Raw genomic sequence first — 23,094 nt, 5'->3', positions numbered from 1 at the left:
GTTATTCAGTATGTCTGTGTGTATATACATTAACAATATATAGTACACAAAAACACAGTGTCCATACAGTAAATAGGGAAATGAAATTGCTTGCATTTTTATTCATTGTTTTTGTTTTCTGGAAATTAAAAGCTATGATGGTCATCTAAGATGTGCTTCCCCGCATTTCTTAAAACTGCATGTACAATATACCATTTGGAACAATATGTGGGCTTTTTTATCTGTTTCAGTGTCTGCCCTTTTTGGCATTGCCAATCCAATTCTAATGGCTCAGTTTAAAAAATGAAACAAAAAACAACAAACAAATAACATGTCAAGGGTGGAACTTGATCCACTTGTTTAGCAGGCTTGCCAGCTCTGAGGCATTAGATGAGGCACTGATGTATAAACAATTTTCTAAAAACTTCACCAGCTTTACAGGTGTGCCAGTAAATGGATGGAAAGAGAGTTAATTCCTAGTGTTTCAAAAAGAAGATTGGGATAAGAGAGCCAGCAAGCGTTTTATTATGGGCATTTAGCAGTAAGCTGGCAAAAATTACAATATGTCTGTTCTTATAATAAAAGTCAATAAGGCCACATAGCCATGTAATATCACATTATGAATACATTTCAGTCACAAATTACCTGCTGAATTCCAACAGCGTATGTCTTTAAGAAGAATTCCGCAAACTCAGAATATTCTTTGGTGACATTCCCTGGGCTTCCATATCTGAGGAAAAAAAAATTATGTTCATTTCGACTAAAATATATATATATATATATATATATATATATATATATATATATATATATATATATATATACACACAATAAATAAAAATGTGTAATTATTCTAGTTGTTTGAGATTTTAGAACAGAATTCTTTTGTAATGTCACCATACCAGGGGATACATGAAAATAGGCAGAGATTAAATATTTATATTGTACAGGTTAAAATACCTTTCAAACCTAAATGAACAAAATTACAAGTTTCAGCAATGCAATGCTAATGCAATTACAAGGGATTCTCTAATAACTAATTAACATTTATACATGACTAATCAAGGATAAGTTAAGGGAGTTTACCATTATGACACAGAAAGAATTGCTGCTAAAAATGGGGTTTTGCATTCAGTTGTGAATATTAAACTAAATCATCTAAGTCATTAATAGTAATCCGAAACACTAGTAATGCATCTGTACTTTTAAATCTTTTTAATGATATCTTGATAAAAAAGGTATCAATTTCTATCAAAAATATAAAAAATTCTAAATGTCTCTAAAGTTCTGACTGGTAGTGTAGTGTATATACACTGTGACCACAAGAGCGCACCAGAGAGCACCAAACCACAGACACAATAAAGCACCATAAGTTCTTAGGATAAAATAAAGGCTTCTTATTCCTTTATGAAGCACCTCTCCAACTCTCCTTCCAATAACAAGCCACAAATATAAACACAATAAACCAATGTATCTTTCCTCCTTCCATCCTCCTACTGAGAGTTGTCCAGTTCCTCCCAACTCTGACTGCAAGCGTTATGAAGCGGGCTCCTTTTAAAGTGAACCTGGTACTGCTTCCAGTAACAATATGTGGCCGGGTGGAAGCATTTTCAAACATCAAGAAAGCCAGGGAGATCTTAACCCAGTAGCACCCTCTACTGCCCCCCTAGGAAGACTACAGGGCTGCACTTTCACACTCCAAATCCCATGCAACCCAGTGTGTATCCAGACGGAGACCCTACATGAGGGGCCACTGCCACCTAGAATGATAAGGGATGAATTGCTTCCCTGCTGGTTCCATCTATGGGCATCCCAATTAGGACAGGAATCATAAGGTGCCCCGGTTGGGTACAGCCCCCAGTTATTCCATCCTTCCGTTATGGCATCCCAGCCAGGTAAGGAATTCATCTCCGTCCTGGGCGGGACACCAACTCGTCCTCTGGGGTATCTACAGCACATAAACATAGAAATAATAGTTCTCTAAGCACCTTGAGATGGCCTTAGAATACAGAAGAGTGCTACATAAAACAAAAGTTGATTTTTTTTGTACTTATCACCTACTTATTTCCAACACTCTAAGATCACATATTCAGGGTTTGGAGTGAAAAAACTCTTTGTTTGGTGGGGAAGCATATTAAGAATGCCAGAACCCAGGAATCTGTTTAAGCATATATGTATATGTATGTATGTATGTGTATAATATTAATAATACATATATATATATATATATATATATATACATATATATATATACACATATATACATATATATATATACACACATATATATATATATATACACACACACCTTTCGACAACCGCCAATGCCTCTTAAACATCTTAGATTCACAGGTGATGATTTCAGTAGTGGACACTTTGATGTTTATGAATGTTTAAACTCTCAAAAGCTGGATGTGATTTTATCGATGAAACCGGTTGTGTGCTTACAACGCTTGACAGATGCCAAATGTCACTTCAACACAACAAATCCTGCAAATACTGTTGTAATTGAAACAAACCATGAAACTGAAACCGATTAAAGAGTAAGCTCAGCGCACAGCTTGGTCATATTACAACCGGAGGGCCGAACTGACAATGTGGTATATAAAGAGATCCTTAACAAATAATTATTGGTATATTTTCCCTCAGTTTAAAAAGGTTTACTTTTCTTCTTAATAAAAATTTAAAAGCGGTACTTCGCCGCTGCGAAGCGCGGGTATTTTGCTAGTTGTATATAAAATGAATATTTTATAATTGTTCACTGACAGAGTTATATTGAAAGATAATGATATTTAAACCAAGTAGTCAGGTAGCAGTGGTTTGTGTGTGTATAAGAGACTTGGTAGGAGGGTGAGGGGTGGGTTTTGTATAAGATTTTAAGAATGGACCATCACTCAAAGGTATTCCACTATTTTGAGACAAACTGCGGATAAAGCAGGTCTAAAAAAGACTGATATGAAATATGCACACAAGCTAATAGCTGAAAGCAACAGCTCTGGAATTCTCTTTTAATGATCTGCCTATGCAAACTATGAGATTGTAATTTTTGATACATATTGTTAACAGCTTTCAAGTATAATTTCAAACTTCACCTAGCATCTGTAACTGCTTCTCTGCAGCTTTGTATATTTACATTTTCTGCTTTAATTTTGCTATAATGGTCATTTTATATTAAACACTGAATTTTAATTGTGTTAAACCTGCAAAAAGCACAGAGACCATACATACTGTGATAGACATGAAAAAAAATTAAGACTGAAGGTTTCAGAAAGACTTCTGAAACATGCTGTCCTGTTGACTGCTGTCTGTAAATTGCACTATGCTTTGGTTTGAGGGTCCCTACAGAAGGGCTGGCCTCTACCTAGTGAGGGTTTCTGTTCCTCATGACACTGATCTGGAATAAGCAATAAACGAAAACAGAAGAATAGGTAATAATACAGGGAAATACAATTTTCATTCAAAGTCAATAGTGCTTATATAGTTTTTTTTCAGTAAATAGTTTAAAAAAAAAAAATTAAAGCTATTACCCTGTCTTACTGTTTAGGGAAGGTTCACTGAAGGCTAGGGAGTGTCTTTCGGATATGCAACTAATGTACCTCTCAAACATGCGTCTCACAATCCGCACAGCCCACTTCTTGCACTTCCACCAGATAAGCTGAGGTCTGTCATCTTCATCCACTTCTAGTGTTTCCTGAGGAAAAAAAAACAAAAAAAAAAAAAAAAAACCACAGAAAACAAACCATTTAGCATTTCAGATTTTATAATAAATCTAAAATCAATTAAAAGCACACACAATAAGAACAAATATCTAAACTTCAAGGGGCGCATTGAAGTTATACGATGCAGAGTTCCTAATAATTCCAATGATAAATAACACTGTAAGAGCCAATCTTAGAAAGTTAAAGCTTCAAGTTAAACTCATATTAGTGTTTGCTTAATTTCAATAGAATATAATTTTCTTTCATAGTCATAGATAATGGTATAGTCTTTTCCCCCTGTAAGTTAGTATGAGAACTTTTTTGCTATAACTAAGATACAGTGTGATAATTGAGTCAGTTGTTGTTTAGAATAGGTCCCAGTACACAGTTTTCTGATCATTTTGAAATGGTTCAGAAATTTTGGAAATGATTTTAATGAATAAGCAAACTTAAAGAAATTAAATAAGATTTAAGCTTTGAATAGAACTTTTCTTGACAAGAACTTTCTTTTTTTGCTATTTCAATTTTCTCTTTTTTGTGTGAACTGTTTTAACATGAATTTTAACTAAAACTTTTAAAAACGAAGATATTTTGTCTGTGGAATCATTTCAGCGCATCAGGCTTTTGTTTAATCCCATTTTTTATGCTAGAGCTGCTGAACTTTGGTAATTTTGGGAAAATGTAGCTACAAACACTACTATAAGAGAATGACTGTTTAGTTATGGGGTCCTCAGACTTTTAAATTATGTGTCTGCTAGTGTGTGAGATGCCAAGTATGAGTTAGCATTTAATGCAGACAAATAACAATTGTATTGACCATTCGTTATTGAAACTTTTATCGTTTGTCTTCTCCAGTTCCACCCGTGGCACTTGGTGCAACTGTCACCTGAGTGTTTCAGCTGAAGTTCATTATCAAAAATCTGCAAGTATTTAATGAGGAAAATTATTATTTGCTGTTAACACTGAGAAGTGTTAATGCTGCTGTTTCTGGATTCTAATCTTATTCTTTGAACTGCCTGATAGACTTAGCACAGTCTCCCTGTGCCCAAGTAGGTTTCCCCCCTCCCAACTATTTTGTTTTACTCTCACATCAAGTTAAATGGAGTCGATGTGCACTGATAAAGAAGATCCAGCAACATTCTTTCAGCGAAATGGTGAATCCCATAGTCAGTGGAAATTAAAGGGAAGTGCGTTTAAGACTAAAGCCAGGAAGCACTTCTTCACACAAAGAGTTGTAGGACTCTCAAACAAACTACAGAGCCATTTAGCTGAAGCAGAAACCTTGACAATCTTTAAGTATACTAGGGAGCTCTGCCCCCTGCTTGCTTTGATCGCCGACCCCCAGGTTTGGTTAACCGGATATACAATTTAAAGAGATTGTTATTTTCATTTCATTCATTTTTTATTTCTTGATATTTGCCAGTAATAAAGCTGTAGTGAATGACTTATTCCCCCTCCAGGGTGCACTACGTGCCAGCCACTTCACATCTCTATCTATCTCTGCCTCTCACATTATGAAAAGGGGGACTGAACGCATGCCAAGGAGATGCAGTCGCTCCTCCAAAATCCCATTTTAAACGGTGATACAATGGGAAACAAATACATTTTTTACCTCCTCTTTGATCGACCAGCTATCTTGCTGCTGCTGCTTGTGCTGTGCTGTGTGATCTGCATGTCACACAGAGCATTAAACATTTAAAAGCCTGTACAGCAGCTGTCATTTTGTCTCACTTACTTGTCTTGCGGGTGTCTCAGAGAAAAATCACGTCTCGACCCAAGATTTTTTTATTATAATAGAGAGATCTGGATGAGATAGTGGGACAGTTCAGCTATTAACTAAACAAATGAGCTTGATGGACTAAATGGCCTCTTCTCATTTGTCAAATTTCTTATGTTGTTATGAGTGTACCCTATGATGGATCAATAAGTCTTGGGATGCCCAGGTCAAAGGTTTGTTACTAAAAATATCTATAATATTTCATAATGGTCTAGACCGATCCTATCAAGTTCATGGAATTTCTTTTTGTTTGAGATAATACCTCACACAGTACATACAGATGAATTTGTCAACACCCATCCCACTCAAAAAATCAAATAAATCTATAAACAATTCATACTATTTGAATCGAAAAAGGAAACGTAAACAATACCAATAAAAACATACATGCATCACTATAAAGTGATGTATTAAATTTCATATTAAAAAATGCATCCTTTAAAAGTAAATTAGCAACGATTATGTCACAAATAACAATTACACTATGATGATAATTGAAATATTTGTGATTTCTTTGACACACTGAATTCGAAAAAGTCAAACACAAGCTATTAAGTGAATAACAGGGCTTATATTTTATGAAGTGGAAAATGTTGGTGTTTCTTACAGGAGGAACATCTCTGTCAATCACAGCTCTCAGGATCTCCATCCACTGGGTTATCTGGCCACTTATCAGTTTCAAAGGTAAGGAATACTGGAAAATAAAAAGAAAAAAAAACACATTAAATAGTGAAGTGGAACAGCTAAAAGGGTGAAGCAAAAGTTATGGTTGGAGTTGCTATTTCCCTTGCTGTCTGAAATTGCCACATACACACATAGTATCTAAATATAGCACATGAAATATTTAATATATTAAATTTACATCATTTGTATGAACTGTAGATCTTCCTCTCAAACACAAAGTATTATGGGATTGAAGTTCCAGTATATAATGTTGCTTCCAGAAAATCAGCTTACTATTAACTGTATTAATAATATTTAGTTTTGTAAGTTTTGACTGAATAACAGATGTGGATTATGTGACACAGGTAATATGAGAATTTTTTTCCACTACATAGACATTTTTCTTATTGTATGCCGTTGTACAGCACTGATCATCATTGGGTTTTATTATATCGCTCATTCTCCATGAAAAATGAGATTACAATTTTTTTCTGAGCCATCATTACAAACAACATGGGGTGAATAACATATAAAAAAATATATCATTTTTGGGAGGAGTATTCCTTTAAGAGTGTAACAGCCAATCTTAGAAAGCAATGTTTAATGTTAAATTCATTTAAGTGTTTGTTTAATATCAATAGGATATACTTTTCTCATAGCTACTTATATTATCAGACAGACAGACAGAGAGACAGACAGATAGATCTTTATTGTCATTGTCTCTTTTACAAAGGAACAACGACATTGAAGGTGCAGTTGACTCAGTGTGAGGCATAAGAGTTAAAAAGACAAGAAGAGAAAAAATAATAAACCGAAAAGTAATAAAAGTACTTTACAAAATATACAAATTGCACTTGTTATATATACAAATTGCACTGGTTGACTTAAGGTCTGTATTGCACATTGGGAGAATGATATGGAGCAGTTTTATTCTGAGTTCAGGGCCATGATTGCTTTTGGATAAAAGCTGTTAAGGTGGTTTGTCCTGGTTTTCATTGCTCTGTATCTCTTGCCCAATGGCAAAAGCTGAAAGAGGCAATGACCGGGATGTGATGAATAAGTCTTTTACTCCCTGTAAGTTAACAAGAAATAGAAGTTTCTTTGCTTTATCTGTAAAATGAGTGTTAATTAAGCCAGTGTTACTGCTAGCATGGACTGTTAGATATGTTTGCAAATAGGAGATGGCATACAGTTTTCTGACTGTGCTTAACGTGCCTCAAGTATGACTGTATGATCAAATATGAAACAAGACATATAAACCTTAAACAGAACTTTTTTTAAGAAAGAACTTTTCTTTAATATCATTTTTTTCTCTATTTTTGAGTGAACTGTTTTGTTTTGAATTTACTGACACTTTTAAAAATAAATATATTTGGTCTGTGGAATTATTGCATCACACACATTGGACATGCATCACACAATTGCTAGAACCATCCTATGAAGCAAACTAAAACTTTCAGAACTTTGGTAATTTGAGACAAGTGCAGCTACAAAGAGTATTCATTAAACTGTAAGAAATGGTGTGAAGAAATAGATTTTTATTTCTACTAAAAGTATCAGACATATTAGCATTGCTGCTCATTTTATGTTTTAAGGCTAACTTCCAAGTTCTTTAAATCCATGTTAGCAATGTTAACGTTACAATGAAATGCTGGCTAAATTTGTCACAGGAACATGCAACATGAAAAAAAAAATAATCTAAACATCCATGTTCACTACGAAGAACACAACATTCCACATAATTCTAAAGGAATGTTAAAACACCAAAGCATTTTGGTATATGTATTGGCTATACTGCCAATTTAACTCACAGGGAATGAATGTCTCTTACAGGACATAGCAAGAATTCTGTGATAAAGGACATTTCATTGTAGCTTCAAAAGGGCTACACACGAGAGGCTTGATTTCATCATTAGTGATTTTGATGGACAAGGTTATGTTGACCATACAGGAGGAGAGGAAATTTGAGCACAAATTCATTTGATTAAATATATATCACAAAATTACAAATGTATTCAAAAGGCATATTATTTCTGGGTTAACACAATGAACAAAAAATCTACCTGCAACATTCCCAAAGAGAATCCCCTTCTTACTTTTAATCCCCTTTCTAATACAAGTAGAGCTGATATATATTGAAAACAAAGACTCGCATATGGATTTTTAAAATTGTAATTCTGCTAACCCTTTTGTCCCCACAAACAACAAAACAATAACATCCACCCATGTTCTAACCTGCTTATCTAAATAATAGATCTAGATCAAGATAACAGACAAACAGTGCGGTAGGATTAGGTGTAAGGTGGCAGTATTTCCTGGATGGGACACAAGTCGATAATGGTGCACACTCACACATATACCCTCAATGGAGTAATGAAGAATATGCAATCAACCTAATGTGTGTCACACTGGACTGTGAGAAGAAAACCTGAGGATGTAGAAGGAGGGAAAAAAATACACAGAGAAAAATGCTTCCACCATACAGACAGTCCCTGGGCCTAGTATTCAAGTTAAGGACTTTGGAGCAGATTTAAACTCACTTATAAATTTTTAGGCTTACATTACCTACAATTGTTTAGTGGAAAGTACCCTCCTTAGCGTTATTTAACCCCAGATAAGTCAAAAATGAGAGAATTTTTTTTCAATAAGAAAACATTTTTTTAAACATGTAAACATCAAAATATCAACATAAATACATAAGAATTAAAAATATAGCAGCTAGTAGAAATGAAAGGAGTTGAGTCAATGTGACTTAGCCCTCCTTCACACTAGCACTAGAGTATAGACTGAAAACTTGACCCTTTATTGAAGGCTGTAGTTAATAATTTATGTATCATGGTGATGTGCAAAATTAGTTTATTTTTTATATAAAATGTACTTAGCTTGTTGGAATAATGGAACATTTTAACTAAAAGCCAAAAACTGTTTACAATAAGGCATGTAAATGAACAGTCTGAGTTATGTCTATAAAAATGCAGGGTGGTATATTGTACATTATGCTTCTAGCTTGTGAAAGAAGAAAAACTGAATAATCTTAAGAATGGCTCTTTACCTAATTGGTTGAACCTCAGGTAATGGACTCTAAAAACTTTAAATGAGTAAAAATCCTGATGAGTTCTGGGACTTTCTTTTCCAGCTGACAAAGCCAAGATATCATTAGCTAAAAAGAAAATCTGAAGTAGTGATCCACCTAATTAAATTATTTGCTGAAGCCAAAGTCAAATTTTAGAAAATGTTGGGGGAAAATAACTTTTTTGATGTACAGCATTTTTTCCAAGTTGTTTCCATACCATTATACAAGGCCTAAATTAAATTAATAATAATAATACATTTTATTTATTTGTAGGCACCTTTCTAAACACTTAAGGACACTGAACGACAGACAAAACACAGATTATAAACAGAAGTAAAATACAAAAGTTAAAATCAAACAGAGCAATTGTAATCAAAGAAAAAAAGCAGTCTTAAACAAATAAGATTTGTTTAGATCTGAAAAGTGAAAATGATTGTTAATTGTTAAAATTAGTTTCACTTTTTATTTATGCTGTTCAATGAAATTGTATTATAAAATTGACAATTGATGAAAAATCCTTTTATTATTAAAACCAGCATTTACTAAGGAGACATATTTGATTAACTGAACTGAAAGTACATTAATACTACATAAAAAAAATATATATATACTGGAAATTTACTCTAATAACACTCATACTGGTGAATATTATACTTTATTTAAAATAGTAAAAGACAAATTTCAATTAAATATGCATGTTTGTGGTTAGGAAATTTCAAAACAGTTTACAGAGTTTTCAATCACTGTTACATGGCAAAACATCATAAAGGGAATGCTCAAGCCCTTGTGGAGTACTTACTAAGGGTCTTTGATTGCTGAAGATAATGAGAACAAGACTGTTTAGGCAAATAAAAAAATCCAATAGGTAATGCTTGCAATTCAATGAGATAACATCTTACATGACTAAATGTAAGAATTTGAATTCCAGAGAATTGCACATAAGCAACGTAACAACCAGGCGCCTCCACACCTTCTCTACAGGTCTGTTGTGTTGTCTCTTGGTGTGACGGTTTAATGTCAGAGAAGTCTTGCTGAGCACCTCTGGATATCCTAGTTGGGACCATATCAGTTTAACTTCTTTAAATCTACTACCGTAAATATAAGTATGTGCATAAAAACAGAGCCAAGTGTCTTATACTGAAATTTGTTGTTAACCGATTAATGTTTTATACAGTCTTTTTAAATAAAGCAGACATCATAATGCAATGTTCTTGTTCAAAGTTGGAAATGCATGTTGGCATGGTTTTAATACATGTCATTTGTGAGTCATTACAGAGTCATGGTCACTAAAGCTATCAACAAATATCCAGCCTTTTACTATTGAGGCATCATCTACCGGCACAATTAGAATGCTAAGTATTTTTACACAGGATGAGTATAAAGGAATAAATAACCCAAGGTTACAACCATGCCATTTAAAAATTGTTGCAACTTTTCCACGGATGAGAATAAATCAAATCCAGAAAACAACCCTGCATTTTACCAAGATACATACAAATTTTGAGAGTATTACTTAGCATATTTACCTTCTCCACCCTGAATGTGGTTATTAGAAATCACCTACCTGAATGAGAGCATGGAAAATTTTGAGTATCTGTTTTTGAACAAGTACGGAAAACACTGTTGAGTCTGGCAGCAGCAGCATGATCTGCTGTTGGATTCTGGGAAGAAAGACTTGCATTGCAGCTAAAAGAGGGTCACGTTCTTCTGCTTTCTTGTATCTATAAATTAGAAAAATACAATTTCAGTTATACTTGCCATTCTGTGAAACACTATATTTATAGATACTATTTTCTTCTCTTGGGAAAGCAAATGTAGATATAAATAAAATGCACACTTGTCCCATCATTCCACAATAAAATCCTTTAAGCTGTAACATTATTAGCTGGTTTTGTAATTTATATATGTAATATAGAGTGATAGCCAATACATACAGTAAAGTTTTACAACAGTTTAAAAAGTGTCATGTGTTTTGTTGCACTTATTAATGGTGTGCTGGTAGCAAAACATTTAGTAAATTCAGTCTTTTGAGCTTTGCTCAAGTCATGGTCAGATATCTCAAACTAACCCCACTGCAACATATTCGAAGTAAATGATAATCTTCCACTTTCTCATTTTTTAGCTGAATTCTGAGATATTTTCGGATGAGGCTGAAATAGGACTAGCATCTAACACCAATACATAGTGTCACTTATCCATGTCAAAGGACCACCTTCCAGGTTTATTGGAGGTAATACCACCCCAGGGCAAGAGGGGGTATAGTCACTAACATTCTTGTCTCTTCTGTCAACCAGAGAAGCAAGAAGACACCCACTGAGGTCAACTGACTCTGTCCCTAATGGCTGGAGGATTAAAAAAAGAACAGATGCCCAGGAGAATGGTGTCTCATATTGAACCCAAATTGCAAAGAGCTCCTGAAGATGACCCAACTGATTCCCATTAAAGACATCACAAAAACTCCTTTTTAGGTTATTTCAATTTTCTTCTGTCTTAACCATTGAGTGCTCTATTTGTTTGAATTTATATACATCTGGATTAAAAGGGTTTACACAGTTGATACCCCAATACGAGTCTCCTTCCAATCATCTGCAATAGTTAAGCAGGATGGAATAATGATGTAGTTTTAAACACTGCTTATTTATAGCTTTAACAGACTTGTACTGACAGGCCCTGAAAAGATTGTTCTAAATTAACTTTGGTATTCCTGGGCTTCCTTCCACATCCTAAAGACATGTCTGTCAAGTACTTTGGAATATAAAAAACTTGGCTTGATATGCTTGAATGCGTCTTGCCACCTCCAAGGTTAGCTCATGTTTTACACCCAATGCATCTAAGATAGGTTACTGGCACCCAATTGCAAGGCAGGGAACTGAAGAGTGGATACATTAAAAAGTATCATGCAAATGCATAAAAACAGAAGGAAAATACACAAAGCATTTCATTAAAAGACTGGAATTCAAATGCCAATTCACAAATTAAATGAACTTAATTCAAATATCCACTTGCATTTCTTTAAGCATATTTATGTATCTGTACCTTATGATAGCCAAGTTTTTTCCCCGAATGAGGATAAGACTATAAATTTGTGTACTTCATTAGATGGGGAAGCAGGTTTTTGCTTTACAATTTTTCAGTGTACACTATCTCCTTCAAATATGCATTCAATTGTAACCTGGGAAATGACTAAATTGAACACAAATATTCTCTTGCACAGAATTATTACATAGGCTCAAAATGTACAAGAACAGAAGTGAAAAATGACAACTTTGCTATAGTAAACTGTTTTCTGCCCTGTAGAAAATCATCTTCATAACCCTGTGCTGCATAATTAGAAGCTTGCAAGCCAACCCTAAAAAAAAAAAAATAATAATCTACACAGTCAACTCTTAAAAATCCTCTACTACAAAATAAATGCGACTAAGCTGGAGTATGCGTTGCATACTATAGACCAAGCCCTTCTTCTCATTTGTCACCACTGTAAGACTGTGATGCTGTATATTCATGAATCTACAAAGGTTTCAGCATTCATAGTCAGATAGAAAATCATTCCTATTGCATTCGAAAGGGGCATACTCATTCATGAGCTTTGTTACTGGATATTCTCATTATGTTTCTGTTTTATCTTGTCTCATGTGAAGGAACATACTTCAGTAAAGCGGATAGTAGCTAGATTTAGGAAACCAAGCAGGCAAGAGCCTGCTTATAAAAGCCCCTTTAATAACAGTAGGGACACAAAAGTTAAAAAAAAATGACCCCCTCGTACTTTCCAAGAATGTTTAAAAGTCTGTTCACAAAAAGTGTGTCCAAAACGTTTGATAACCTGGTCACGACTAGAAGAAAAGGGACATACATAAAGAGGCTGCACCATGTGAAGTCATTGGCATTATACCATTTAAGTTGGCACTGCATGGCACTCAGTGTTCATGCCAATAGATGCAAAATAAAAAATTTCATATGTGCTTTGCCGACAGATTTTATTTTCTTGACTTGATCAATGGATTCTTTTTAACTTTTTGTCTCATTGTTACTGCTGACTAACCGTTCTCTCTCTCTTTCCTAGGATGCAAAGCAGAAGCAGAAGCAGACAATGGCCAGTGAGATAGAGCACATTATCGAAGGACTCCAGGCCAACGATAACTAGATCCAGAAATTCCCGTCCAGACAGAGGCACCTGAGGGAACTGAAGGCTCGTCTACTGAAAGAATCCTCTCCGCCATCTGAAATCATCACAGCAAATTGGATTTCAGTAACATCGACTCCATGCAGTGCCATTCACTTTCAAGGCCAAGTGAGTTTTACCCGAGCAACAACGTCAAAAATGAGGAACTTGGCCTGTTTCAGCAAAGTTACAGGCGTGGTTTAACACTAGATCACATCCATCGACCCAGGCAAGCACCTCCACTCAGAACCGGTTCGACCCTCTCCGTTCCCCCACTTTGCCGCCAACAGTGGGTAATGTATTTGCGATTGCAGATTAAATTGTACAAGACCTAAACATTTCTTGCCCTAAACAGAAATCTTTTGCTTCTTGTTTTCCTGGTTCTCGTGTTCATGATGTTATGAGAAGAGCACCAAACAGTCTTCGAGAAGCACAAGAACAGGGCAGTAGGATCCAATGTAATACACACCGAGGTAAACGATGTGAGATACAGACAGTCGGAGATTTTCAAGACAGACTTCACAGCACTTATTAAAGCCACAAAGGAGAGGACCCCGGCTGCAAGGATCTTCATCTCAGGTCCCTTACCTCTGGTTAGAAGATCAAAGGAGTACTACAGTCGTCTGCAAACATTAAACATCTGGTTAAAAGGCTTCTGCGAGGGACAAAACATTGGGTTCGTGGACAAATGGGACCTCTTCTGGGAGAAGCCGTGTTTCTTCAGGCGGGATGGTCTGTGTCCTAATAGATTCAGCGTCCAGGTCCTCTCCAAAAACATCTCTGAGGTAATTAGTCTCTCTTGACTCTGAATTATTACTCCTCTAACTCTTTCTGTATTGCCTTGCCAGGACATGCAGCGAAATCTTCCTCAAAAGTGCACTGCATCAATACTCTAATAACTAACCCCAATGCATGTTAAAAAAAAAAATCTAGACAGTGCAGATTAAATGCAAATAATTTAATTACCATTTCACCTCTAGATGAGCAATTTATTAAAACTATAAAAACAGACTATAGATTAAATAAAAAATATGCACAAAGTAACGCTAATACGAATAACTTAATTACCATCTTGAATACCCATAACACTTCTACAATTGATAAAACTGATTTTATTGCATTAAGCGAAACGTGGATTAGCTCTGATGGTGTGGCTGTTTTAATCGAATCTGCACCTCCGAATTACAGCTTTGCTCATGCAGATTGCCAGGTTAAGAAAGGCGGTGGTGTAGCAAATATTTACTTGAGCCGGTTAATGTGTAAATATGTCGGCTTTGGTACATTCAACTTCTTTGGGTATCTTGCTGTTATTATTCAAGGGGTTTCTCAGTCTCTAGTATTGTCTGTGTGTAGACCTCCTAAATACAATGCTTCTTTCTTTGAATAATTATCAGACTTAGTGTCAATTATAAACTGTGACACATTCCTAATAGTTGGCAACTTTAATTTTCATATCGATAATCAGTGTAAACCGAAAGCAAAAGAATTCATGAACCTCCATGACTCTTGATGTGAGCCAGCCAGCATACAAAGCAGGGCATATGTTGGATTTAGTAATTACTAAAGGACTAAAAGTAGATGTGAAGCAGATCTTTGATATTGGTTTAATCAGACCATTCTCTGTTACTATTTAATATAGAAAAAATAGAAAAAATTAACGAGAAGCATATCGCTAAAAAACGCTTCTTTGATTCATCAGCAGTTTCAAAGTTTAAAAACCTTGTAAGCAAACAGTCCGTCTGTAGCGCTTACTACAATAATGAGGATAATGTAAATAGTAAGGCGGAGAATTTTAATATTAAAATGAGAGCTCCTGCTGACATAGTCACTCCTAAAAAGACAGTTAAAAAATCCTCCAGCACTGTTACACCAATGGAAGATGCAAAGAGTGTCCAATCTAAAATAAATATGCCGGAGAGCTGGAGCGTAAATAGAGAAAGACTAAACTGATTATCCACTATGAGATATTGAAGGCTAAAATAACAGAATACAACAACATAGTCCATCTTGAGAGGCAGTGTTATTCTCTAAAATTATAAATAACAATGCTAGTTATCCCAGAGTTTTATTCTCTACTATTGATCATCTGCTAAACCCAGGTCATTCAATGGAATGCCTCCAAAAAACTTTCATTGAAACTTGAGACTTTTGCTATATTTTTTAATCACAAAATTAATGATATTATATATCTCCCCAATACTGATCCTCTTAAACCTGGTACTCTATTTTAAACAAATTAAATTCTTTCACCAGGATAGATTTACCTGAGTTCTATAAAATAATTTCTTAACCGAGACTCTCTACCCAATACCTACAGGTTTTTTCAAATAAGTATCTGGCGTGCTAATTGATAGTATTCTTGACATAGTAAACTCATCATTAGATACGAGGGTCTTCCCAGACTGTCTTAAGACTGCTGTAGTTAAACCCCTAATCAAGAAAAATAATCTTGACTCCTTTGCTTTTGAACAGTTTAGACCTATTTCTAAACTGCCTTTCTTAAGTAAAATACTACAAAAGGCAGTCATTATGCAGCTAAATGACCGCCTCTATAAACATGCTAATCTTGATAAGTTCCAGTCGGTTTTAGAACAAAGCACAGTACAGAAACTGCACTTGTTAAAGTAGTAAATGACTTGCGGGTAAATGCAGACAGAGGCCGTGTATATGCTTTCATCCTCTTAGAGCGGAGTGTGGCATTTGATACCATCGATCACAATATTCTTAGAAATCGCCTAAGTCAATGATGGGTGGGCCTTTCTGGCAGTGTCTTAAATTGGTTTGAGTCTTACTTGGCATGTAGAAAATTCTTTGTTAGTTGTGGTAATTATACTTCAAAGACACATGATATTCTATATGGTGTTTCACAAGGATCTATCCTGGGTCCACTGCTCTTTTCAATCTACAAGCTTCCATTAGGTCAGATGATCTCAAGGCATAACGTGAACTACCACAGCCATGCTGGTAACACACAACTGTATTTATCAATAGCGCCTGATGGCCCCAACTCTCTTAGTTTACGGACATGTCTTACTTGTGTTTATGAATGAGGAGTAGTAATTTTCTCTAACTAAATAAGGAGAAAAAAGAAATTTCAGTGATTGGCAAAAATAGATATAATGAGGGTATTAGAAATAAACTTGATCCATTAGGATTAAAAGTCAAGACAGAGGTAAAGAATTTAGTGGTAATTATTTACTCTGACCTAAATTTTAAATCACATATTAATCAGATTACTAGAACAGAATTTTTTCACTTAAAAACACAACAAAAGTTAAATCTCTTATAACTCTGCAAGATGCTGAGAAATTAGTTCACGTTTTTGTTTTTAGTTGGCTAGATTACTGTATTGCACTCCTCTCAGGACTACCCAAAAAATACATGAATTGATTGCAGCTAGTGCAGAAAACAGCTGCTAGAATCCTAACTAGGAAAAGAAAATCTGAGCACATCTCTCTAGTTCTGATGTCACTACATTGGTTACCCGTGCCATTTAGAATTGACTTTAAAATATTGCTTATGGTTTACAAAGCCTTAAATAATCTTGCTCCATTCTATATTTCATAATGCCTTTCACTTTGCACTCCAAATTGTAACCTTAGATCTTCAAATGAGTGTCAGCTTATAATTCCAAGAGTGAAACTTAAAAGAAGTGGTGAGGCAGCCTTCTGTTGTAATGCAACTAAAATCTGGAACAGCTTATGAATAGAAATTCGCCAGGCTAATACAGTGGCATTTATAAAACTGCTAAAAACTCAGTATTTTAACATGGCTTTCTCATAGCTTCGTTTTAGTTCAACCCTGATATATGCATTTAATTATCATTATCATTCTTGGTGACTCTGAAATCCACACTAACCCCTACTTTCTCTGCTCTTCTTTTTCCGGTTTTCTGTTGTGGCGAACTGTGCCACCACCACCCAATCAAAGCACTGTGCTGTCCCTACATTGATGGATTGAAGGCCAGAGGTCCACATGACCATCATACTCTAATTCTTCGACGTGGAGCCTGAAAATAAATGATCTTGACCAGTCTTCATCATGTTAAATAGAATGCCTAGAGGGGGCTGGGTGGTCTCGTGGCCTAGAACCCCTGCAGATTTTGTTTTTTTTTTCTCCAGCCGTCTAGAGTTTTTCGTTGTTTTTTCTGTCTTCCCTGAGCATCGGACCTTACTTTTATTCTATGTTAATTATATGTTAATTAGTATTGCCTAATTTAATTTCTGTATTTTGTCTTTTTCTTTATCCTGTAAAGCACTTTGAGCTACATCTTTTGTATGAAAATGTGCTATATAAATAAATTTTGTTGTTGTTGGACCAATGTTTTGGTTTTAGTTGCTTGTGTTCTGACATTACATGTCCTGTTCCTTCTCTGTTGCCCTTATGTCTGACAACTTCTCTCATGGCAGTACATAATGGGTCATTGAAAGAGGACTTTGATATATTAGGTCCTCTCAAAACAAAAGCAAATTTAAGAAAAAAGAAACTGGTCTTAGATTAAGGCTAGAGTTCATGCTCTTAAATTAGAATCCTGAAAACAAAAGCATAAATAGAGAATAACAAAATGACTTGTTTTCTAAACAGAATGGACTAACAGTATTGAAAGTTAAGTAAAAGAAAATGTTTTTATTTCCCTCTTCTGGACCATTCTAGTTCTGTTAATCTAAAATATTATTCCATTTCCAACGGTTGCTAATTTGAAAAAATGGGAAACCTGAACATTCATGCAAAGTTCCTACACACAGCAACAGCACAAATTTTACAAAATACCTAAATGATAAAATAGATAAAACTCCAGATTACTGCTGCATTGTCAAAACCCCACTCTCCTTGTGCACGCTTTGTTAGCAATTTCAAATTAATAACAAAACAGGAACTCAGAAATTTGCTTTCTATAATAAAACATACCACCCCATCTCTTAGATTCAGTGCTAAATTAATTAGTAATAAGCTTGGTTTCCTGCAGTACTGATTCTTAGCAGAACAGGCTCAATAATTCCATAACAACTGAAAAACTAAATTTCCCCTCAGGGTGAATAAAGTGCTATCTACTGTATCTATACATTGAAAATATAGGTCTTGCTTTCATACAGCACATAAACAACACTAATTAATGTTCTCATTGACATTCTTATGTCTTCTAATAGAAGAAATGCATTGCAATTGACAATCTGGAACTGTCCATGATTGGTTTACAGTTTAGATAACACATAGTATGATGCCGATTCCCTCATGCATACAGTCCAAGACCTATACATGAAGAGCACGTCACACCACCACAATCACTAGTACCCTTACGCAAGGAGCAAATAGCAGGCATTCACATTATAGGTCTCTGTTCTGGTGCTTAGTACTTGGACCAATACTATTTTTACTTAACAAGACATGGCTAGGAGATGTAGTTAGAAAATACAGTAATGTTCAATTTCACTTGATTGCTGATGATACTTAGCTATATCTTTCCTTCACTCCAAATAACATTTGTCTTATTGTGTCCTTAACTGTGTCAATTGCTTTAAACAAATAGAAATGAAATAGTAGATCAACAATAACTAACTATTTTTATATACAGAAAAGCAGAAATGTTACAAACTGATTGGAATGATACCGAGAACAACAAAGCACTTTCCTTGGTTTTACTTTTTAATAAGGAATATTTAGAATCAAAAGTGTTTGAAAATGTCCATTACTAACATCAACAAACATATCAGTAGGCAAGATACTTACTCATAAGTCTTAACAAGCTGATAGAGAGACAACAAGCTTCCATACCAGCTAGCTGTGTTCTGAGACTGAAGGAAGAAACCAATCTTGTCCACTATTGCTGTCCAGCGTCCTGGAAAGTCATGTTTAATGATTGCTCGAAGACATACAGTTAGCTGAGCCCTAAAAAACACAATGTAACACCAGAAGTATTAATCTCAATTTCATAAATGATCTGCAATATGTCTTGAACCTCTGTCAACAAGAGAAAGTTTGTGGCTAATCTTGAAAATACCTTTTCAATATTCGCAGCCCTGAAATTTGGCTCTGTCTTCTCAAGTAGCCTAGAATGTCTTTCTAAGAAGCTTCTCTGGACATACCACAGAACTAGAGACCTAAAAGAAATGACAAGCTAACCACTGTTTAAATACAACAGAAATCCATACTATGGAAATGGAAGTTCTATCTTAAAGGGAATTGAGGCTGATCTCCTTTCCAGACCTTAGTCTTATAAACAATGAAGAATGGGTACTGACATGACAAATATAAGATGCTGCAATAAAATATGTCCTCAAAATGTCAGAAAAGAAGCTCCTGCTTTCCTACAAACCTATTAGGTGTCATATAGGACAGGTAATTGAATAATGATAGCTGGACCAAGAGTAACAGAATGACTGCTAAATGACAAAAGGCCCAGCCTAATAATGTAGAGTGAAAAATATAATTCAAGTTATTCTGGTAATATTTGCTACTCCCTACTGGGTCTATAGTTGTTTAAATATAGATTATTTTTGACATTTTTTCATTTGTTCAATTGAATTTTAATTTCACTTTTTCACTGTCTTCTTGTTAATTCATTGATGAAGACATTCAGTAGTAGCTTCCTGTTCGGGCACTGCTGTTACACATGCATTAATTGAAGACATTCAAAAAACAGAGAGCAGGGGAAACGGGTGTTTTTTGTCTGATCATTACTTAAAGACAATTGACTATGTCTCAGGTTTCTGAATTAACCACTTGCAACTACAACTTCTGTTTTTTCCTTTTACAAAACGTTTACCTTATGGGTTGTTTCCCACTTATCCTTAGGTACGGTATCTCCAAGAAAGTACTCGTTGTTAAATGAGCAAAAAACTACAGTCAAACAATTCCTAGTGGCAGTAGGAGAATCGTAACAGTCTAAATGACTGGCAGCACCAGTTCATATATTAAACTTCACTTTTTATTTTAAGACTTTTGTGGATTTTGATGCAGGTGAAACTTTCATTAGTCCATTTCTACTAAAAAAGAATGAATATCAAGGATGTGGCTCGCCGTTGTTGAATATTGCAGCATGTTAAAGAAGCCCTGCACTATTGCACCTCCTACCTCTCAATATGTTAGGCTGTTCTCCAAACACCTGAATGATAATATGACTCAAAAGAAGCCAAAAAAAAGTGAGGACTGCAGAAGTACAGTAAGTAGATTTCTTCACCACTTCGTGCAGCTCTGAGGTGTGGGATGATGAAGGTTTCATACTGCTCTCATCTCACTTCTCAGGTTCATAAAAACAGCCCGGGAGAAGAAAGCTGCATCTCACCCAACAGAGTTGAAGGAACCAATTCATTGTGATCATAAAAGGGCTTTGACAGAAAATTACCTATAAATAGAGTTTTCCCACTAAGTTCATCATCACTCACTGTGACTCAACATTTGTTGTAAAAACTCCTGATGAGGACTTACATCTTTTAAACATGTGGAAAATTGTCCCAGGCACCAATTTTCCTCCATTTGATGTTTATGTTATTTTTTTATATACTGTAGTTAACACCCTAAATTTATGGGTACTAATATTAGTTGGGATCTTTTGTGAATTGTATCAGCCCCAAAATATATGCCAAAGATAGTGTCTGTTTTGGATCCAAATTGAAGGTTTTAAGACTGAGAGCACTTACACGCATACTCTTAATATTCGCACTGTGGCATTTAAAATTAGATATTTAAATATGATGGGGTTTTTGGAGCAGAAGAAAAATTTGGATGAGATATTGGGACAGTTTTGCTATTAGCTAAAAAATGGGCTTAACTGACCGACTGGTCTCCTCCCATAAATTACATTTTATGGATTAAACAGTCCTTTCAAAAATGTCAGTGTTATGGAGGGAGGCACTGTCCCAAAATTCAGATAATGTGTGTACAAGAAAAGCATCTTCATGTTAAAAAGTCTTCTAAATGCAAGCACGCAAGTTCCTAAACAATTATCTTTCGTCAATTAATGTCAGAAAAAGAGGTGTAAGAGGTATATGCCAGATAATATGGTGTGGGGTATATTAATAATGATATGGATCTCTGGCTAGACTCCACATGTAAAAGAAATATCAGATGTAATTCTTTGTCTAAACCAGAATTTAATGCTTCCTTATGGCACATGGAGATGCAGTCATGGAAATGAAAAAGGATTACTCATTCTTCTCAGCATCACACGTATCATATTCTCGAATAGATGTTTTTCAGTGGCTAAATGGACATTACAGAGGGTTATAGGTTCAGAGATTGGTACTATCATATGGTCTGATCATGCTCTTGTTCAATTAACTATTCAAGACACAGGTTCAAGCCCAACACCTTTCACATGGCAATTAAGTTTGTGTTTATTGTATCATCCACAGAGAAAGATTTCAAAAAATCTGATCTAATTACCTTTTTTAACGTTGATAAAAACTCATTTACTAACCTATCCTCTCTATGGAATGCCTAAAAGGCATACATCCAATGAACATTTATCAAATTAGGATCACAAGAAAAGAAACAAGCAGCTAAAGTAGTAAATTAAATAACAGACCAAATACAAAATGCAGAAACTAAATAAATCTAATCCATTCTTTGCCCCAAAGATTAAATTGAAACTGAGGTACGATCTACAAAACAGCCTAATGTACCAACATGAAAGGTCTCTTAGACAATTAAAACTGAACTTTTATACCAATAGCAATAAAACTGTCAGCCGTTTGGCAAAAACAGAAATAGCAAATGAATTCATGAGATATTACAGACCCTTATATAATTTGCATGAAGCTCAAAAATTATATAACCTACCCTGAAACTATTTTGGGAATTTTACATAGCATTAACCTTTCCAAGGTTGCTCTGTCGCAGTTAAATGTATTAGCCCGGACTTTTACAAAGGCCAAGATTACTAGACCTAATAAATACCTTAAAATTTCAGAAAACTCTTGGTCCTTTTATATGCACTTAACACTCTACTTGTGCCAAATTATAATAAAGCTGTAGGAACTGCTGAGTACCAATACAGATACATAAATAGATGCAAAGGTATCGAAAGCATGTTTCTCAAATATATTGAGAGGTTTAAGAAATACAAACCTGACTGATTCTGGGCATTGGATGATGCCTTCAACTATGTTATCTCGGATCTGCTGCCGGTCATTTTCATGGATGTTGAAAGGGAAAATCACCTCCCCTGGTGGCGGTTCTCGATCTTGCCAGTACTGGCTTACCATGTTTTTTAGGTAAATTGCAGCTTTTGAAAAAGAAAGAAAAAAAAATGTAAGAACCAAGTTGGGAACCTGTCTAGAAACATCAATATAATTCTGATTTAGCAGCAGTGGTGCCTTCTAGATTTACATGCAGAATGATAAAAGCACAAGAGTTGCCACAAAAATATCCAACCATGTAGGTTCCCACCTAATCACTGGAAAGTGCATTCAGGTGAATTTGAGCCTTTGAACCTAAGGTCCACATCTCCCTTATTGAGTGGTCAAGAAGACTGCCTTCAGTTCAAAAGCAAGAATTCACTTGAAAATGCTTCACTTTCATGCACTAGTCTCATTGTATTTATTTTTTGTCTAGATGTTTTGGTCATAAACATATGACTGAATAACTGACGTGTGATTATGAGAAACAAGTAACCTGACATTTTAAAATTGTTTGCAGCTGTTCCCTATTGAAGCCTGTTACACCAGAACTTTTGTTATGTTTGATCACCATGAAAGCATGATTAACATTTGGCCATTACTGCAAACAATATGGAGCAAGTAATACA

The 23,094-nt window shown here is 35.1% G+C and overlaps 1 protein-coding gene across 3 annotated transcripts in view; it reads right to left on the bottom strand.

The window, feature by feature from the left end:
• ipo8 (importin 8) overlaps nucleotides 1–23,094 on the bottom strand; it is a 101,185-nt gene that overhangs the window by 61,344 nt on the left and 16,747 nt on the right. For all 3 annotated transcript variants that reach the window (XM_039761859.1, XM_039761860.1, XM_039761861.1), the window contains exons 3-8: nucleotides 22,416–22,572; nucleotides 19,077–19,235; nucleotides 10,755–10,911; nucleotides 6,062–6,148; nucleotides 3,576–3,670; nucleotides 625–709 (exon numbers count right to left, since the gene is read on the bottom strand). In XM_039761859.1, coding sequence (XP_039617793.1) covers nucleotides 625–709; nucleotides 3,576–3,670; nucleotides 6,062–6,148; nucleotides 10,755–10,911; nucleotides 19,077–19,235; nucleotides 22,416–22,572 — 740 coding nt within the window. The remainder of the gene's footprint in view (nucleotides 1–624; nucleotides 710–3,575; nucleotides 3,671–6,061; nucleotides 6,149–10,754; nucleotides 10,912–19,076; nucleotides 19,236–22,415; nucleotides 22,573–23,094) is intronic.

Source organism: Polypterus senegalus, chromosome 8, assembly GCF_016835505.1.
Source record: "Polypterus senegalus isolate Bchr_013 chromosome 8, ASM1683550v1, whole genome shotgun sequence".
Classification (NCBI taxonomy): Eukaryota; Metazoa; Chordata; class Cladistia; order Polypteriformes; family Polypteridae; genus Polypterus; species Polypterus senegalus.
The sequence above is the reverse complement of the archived record's forward strand: the minus strand, read 5'-3'. Positions and strand labels throughout refer to the sequence as shown.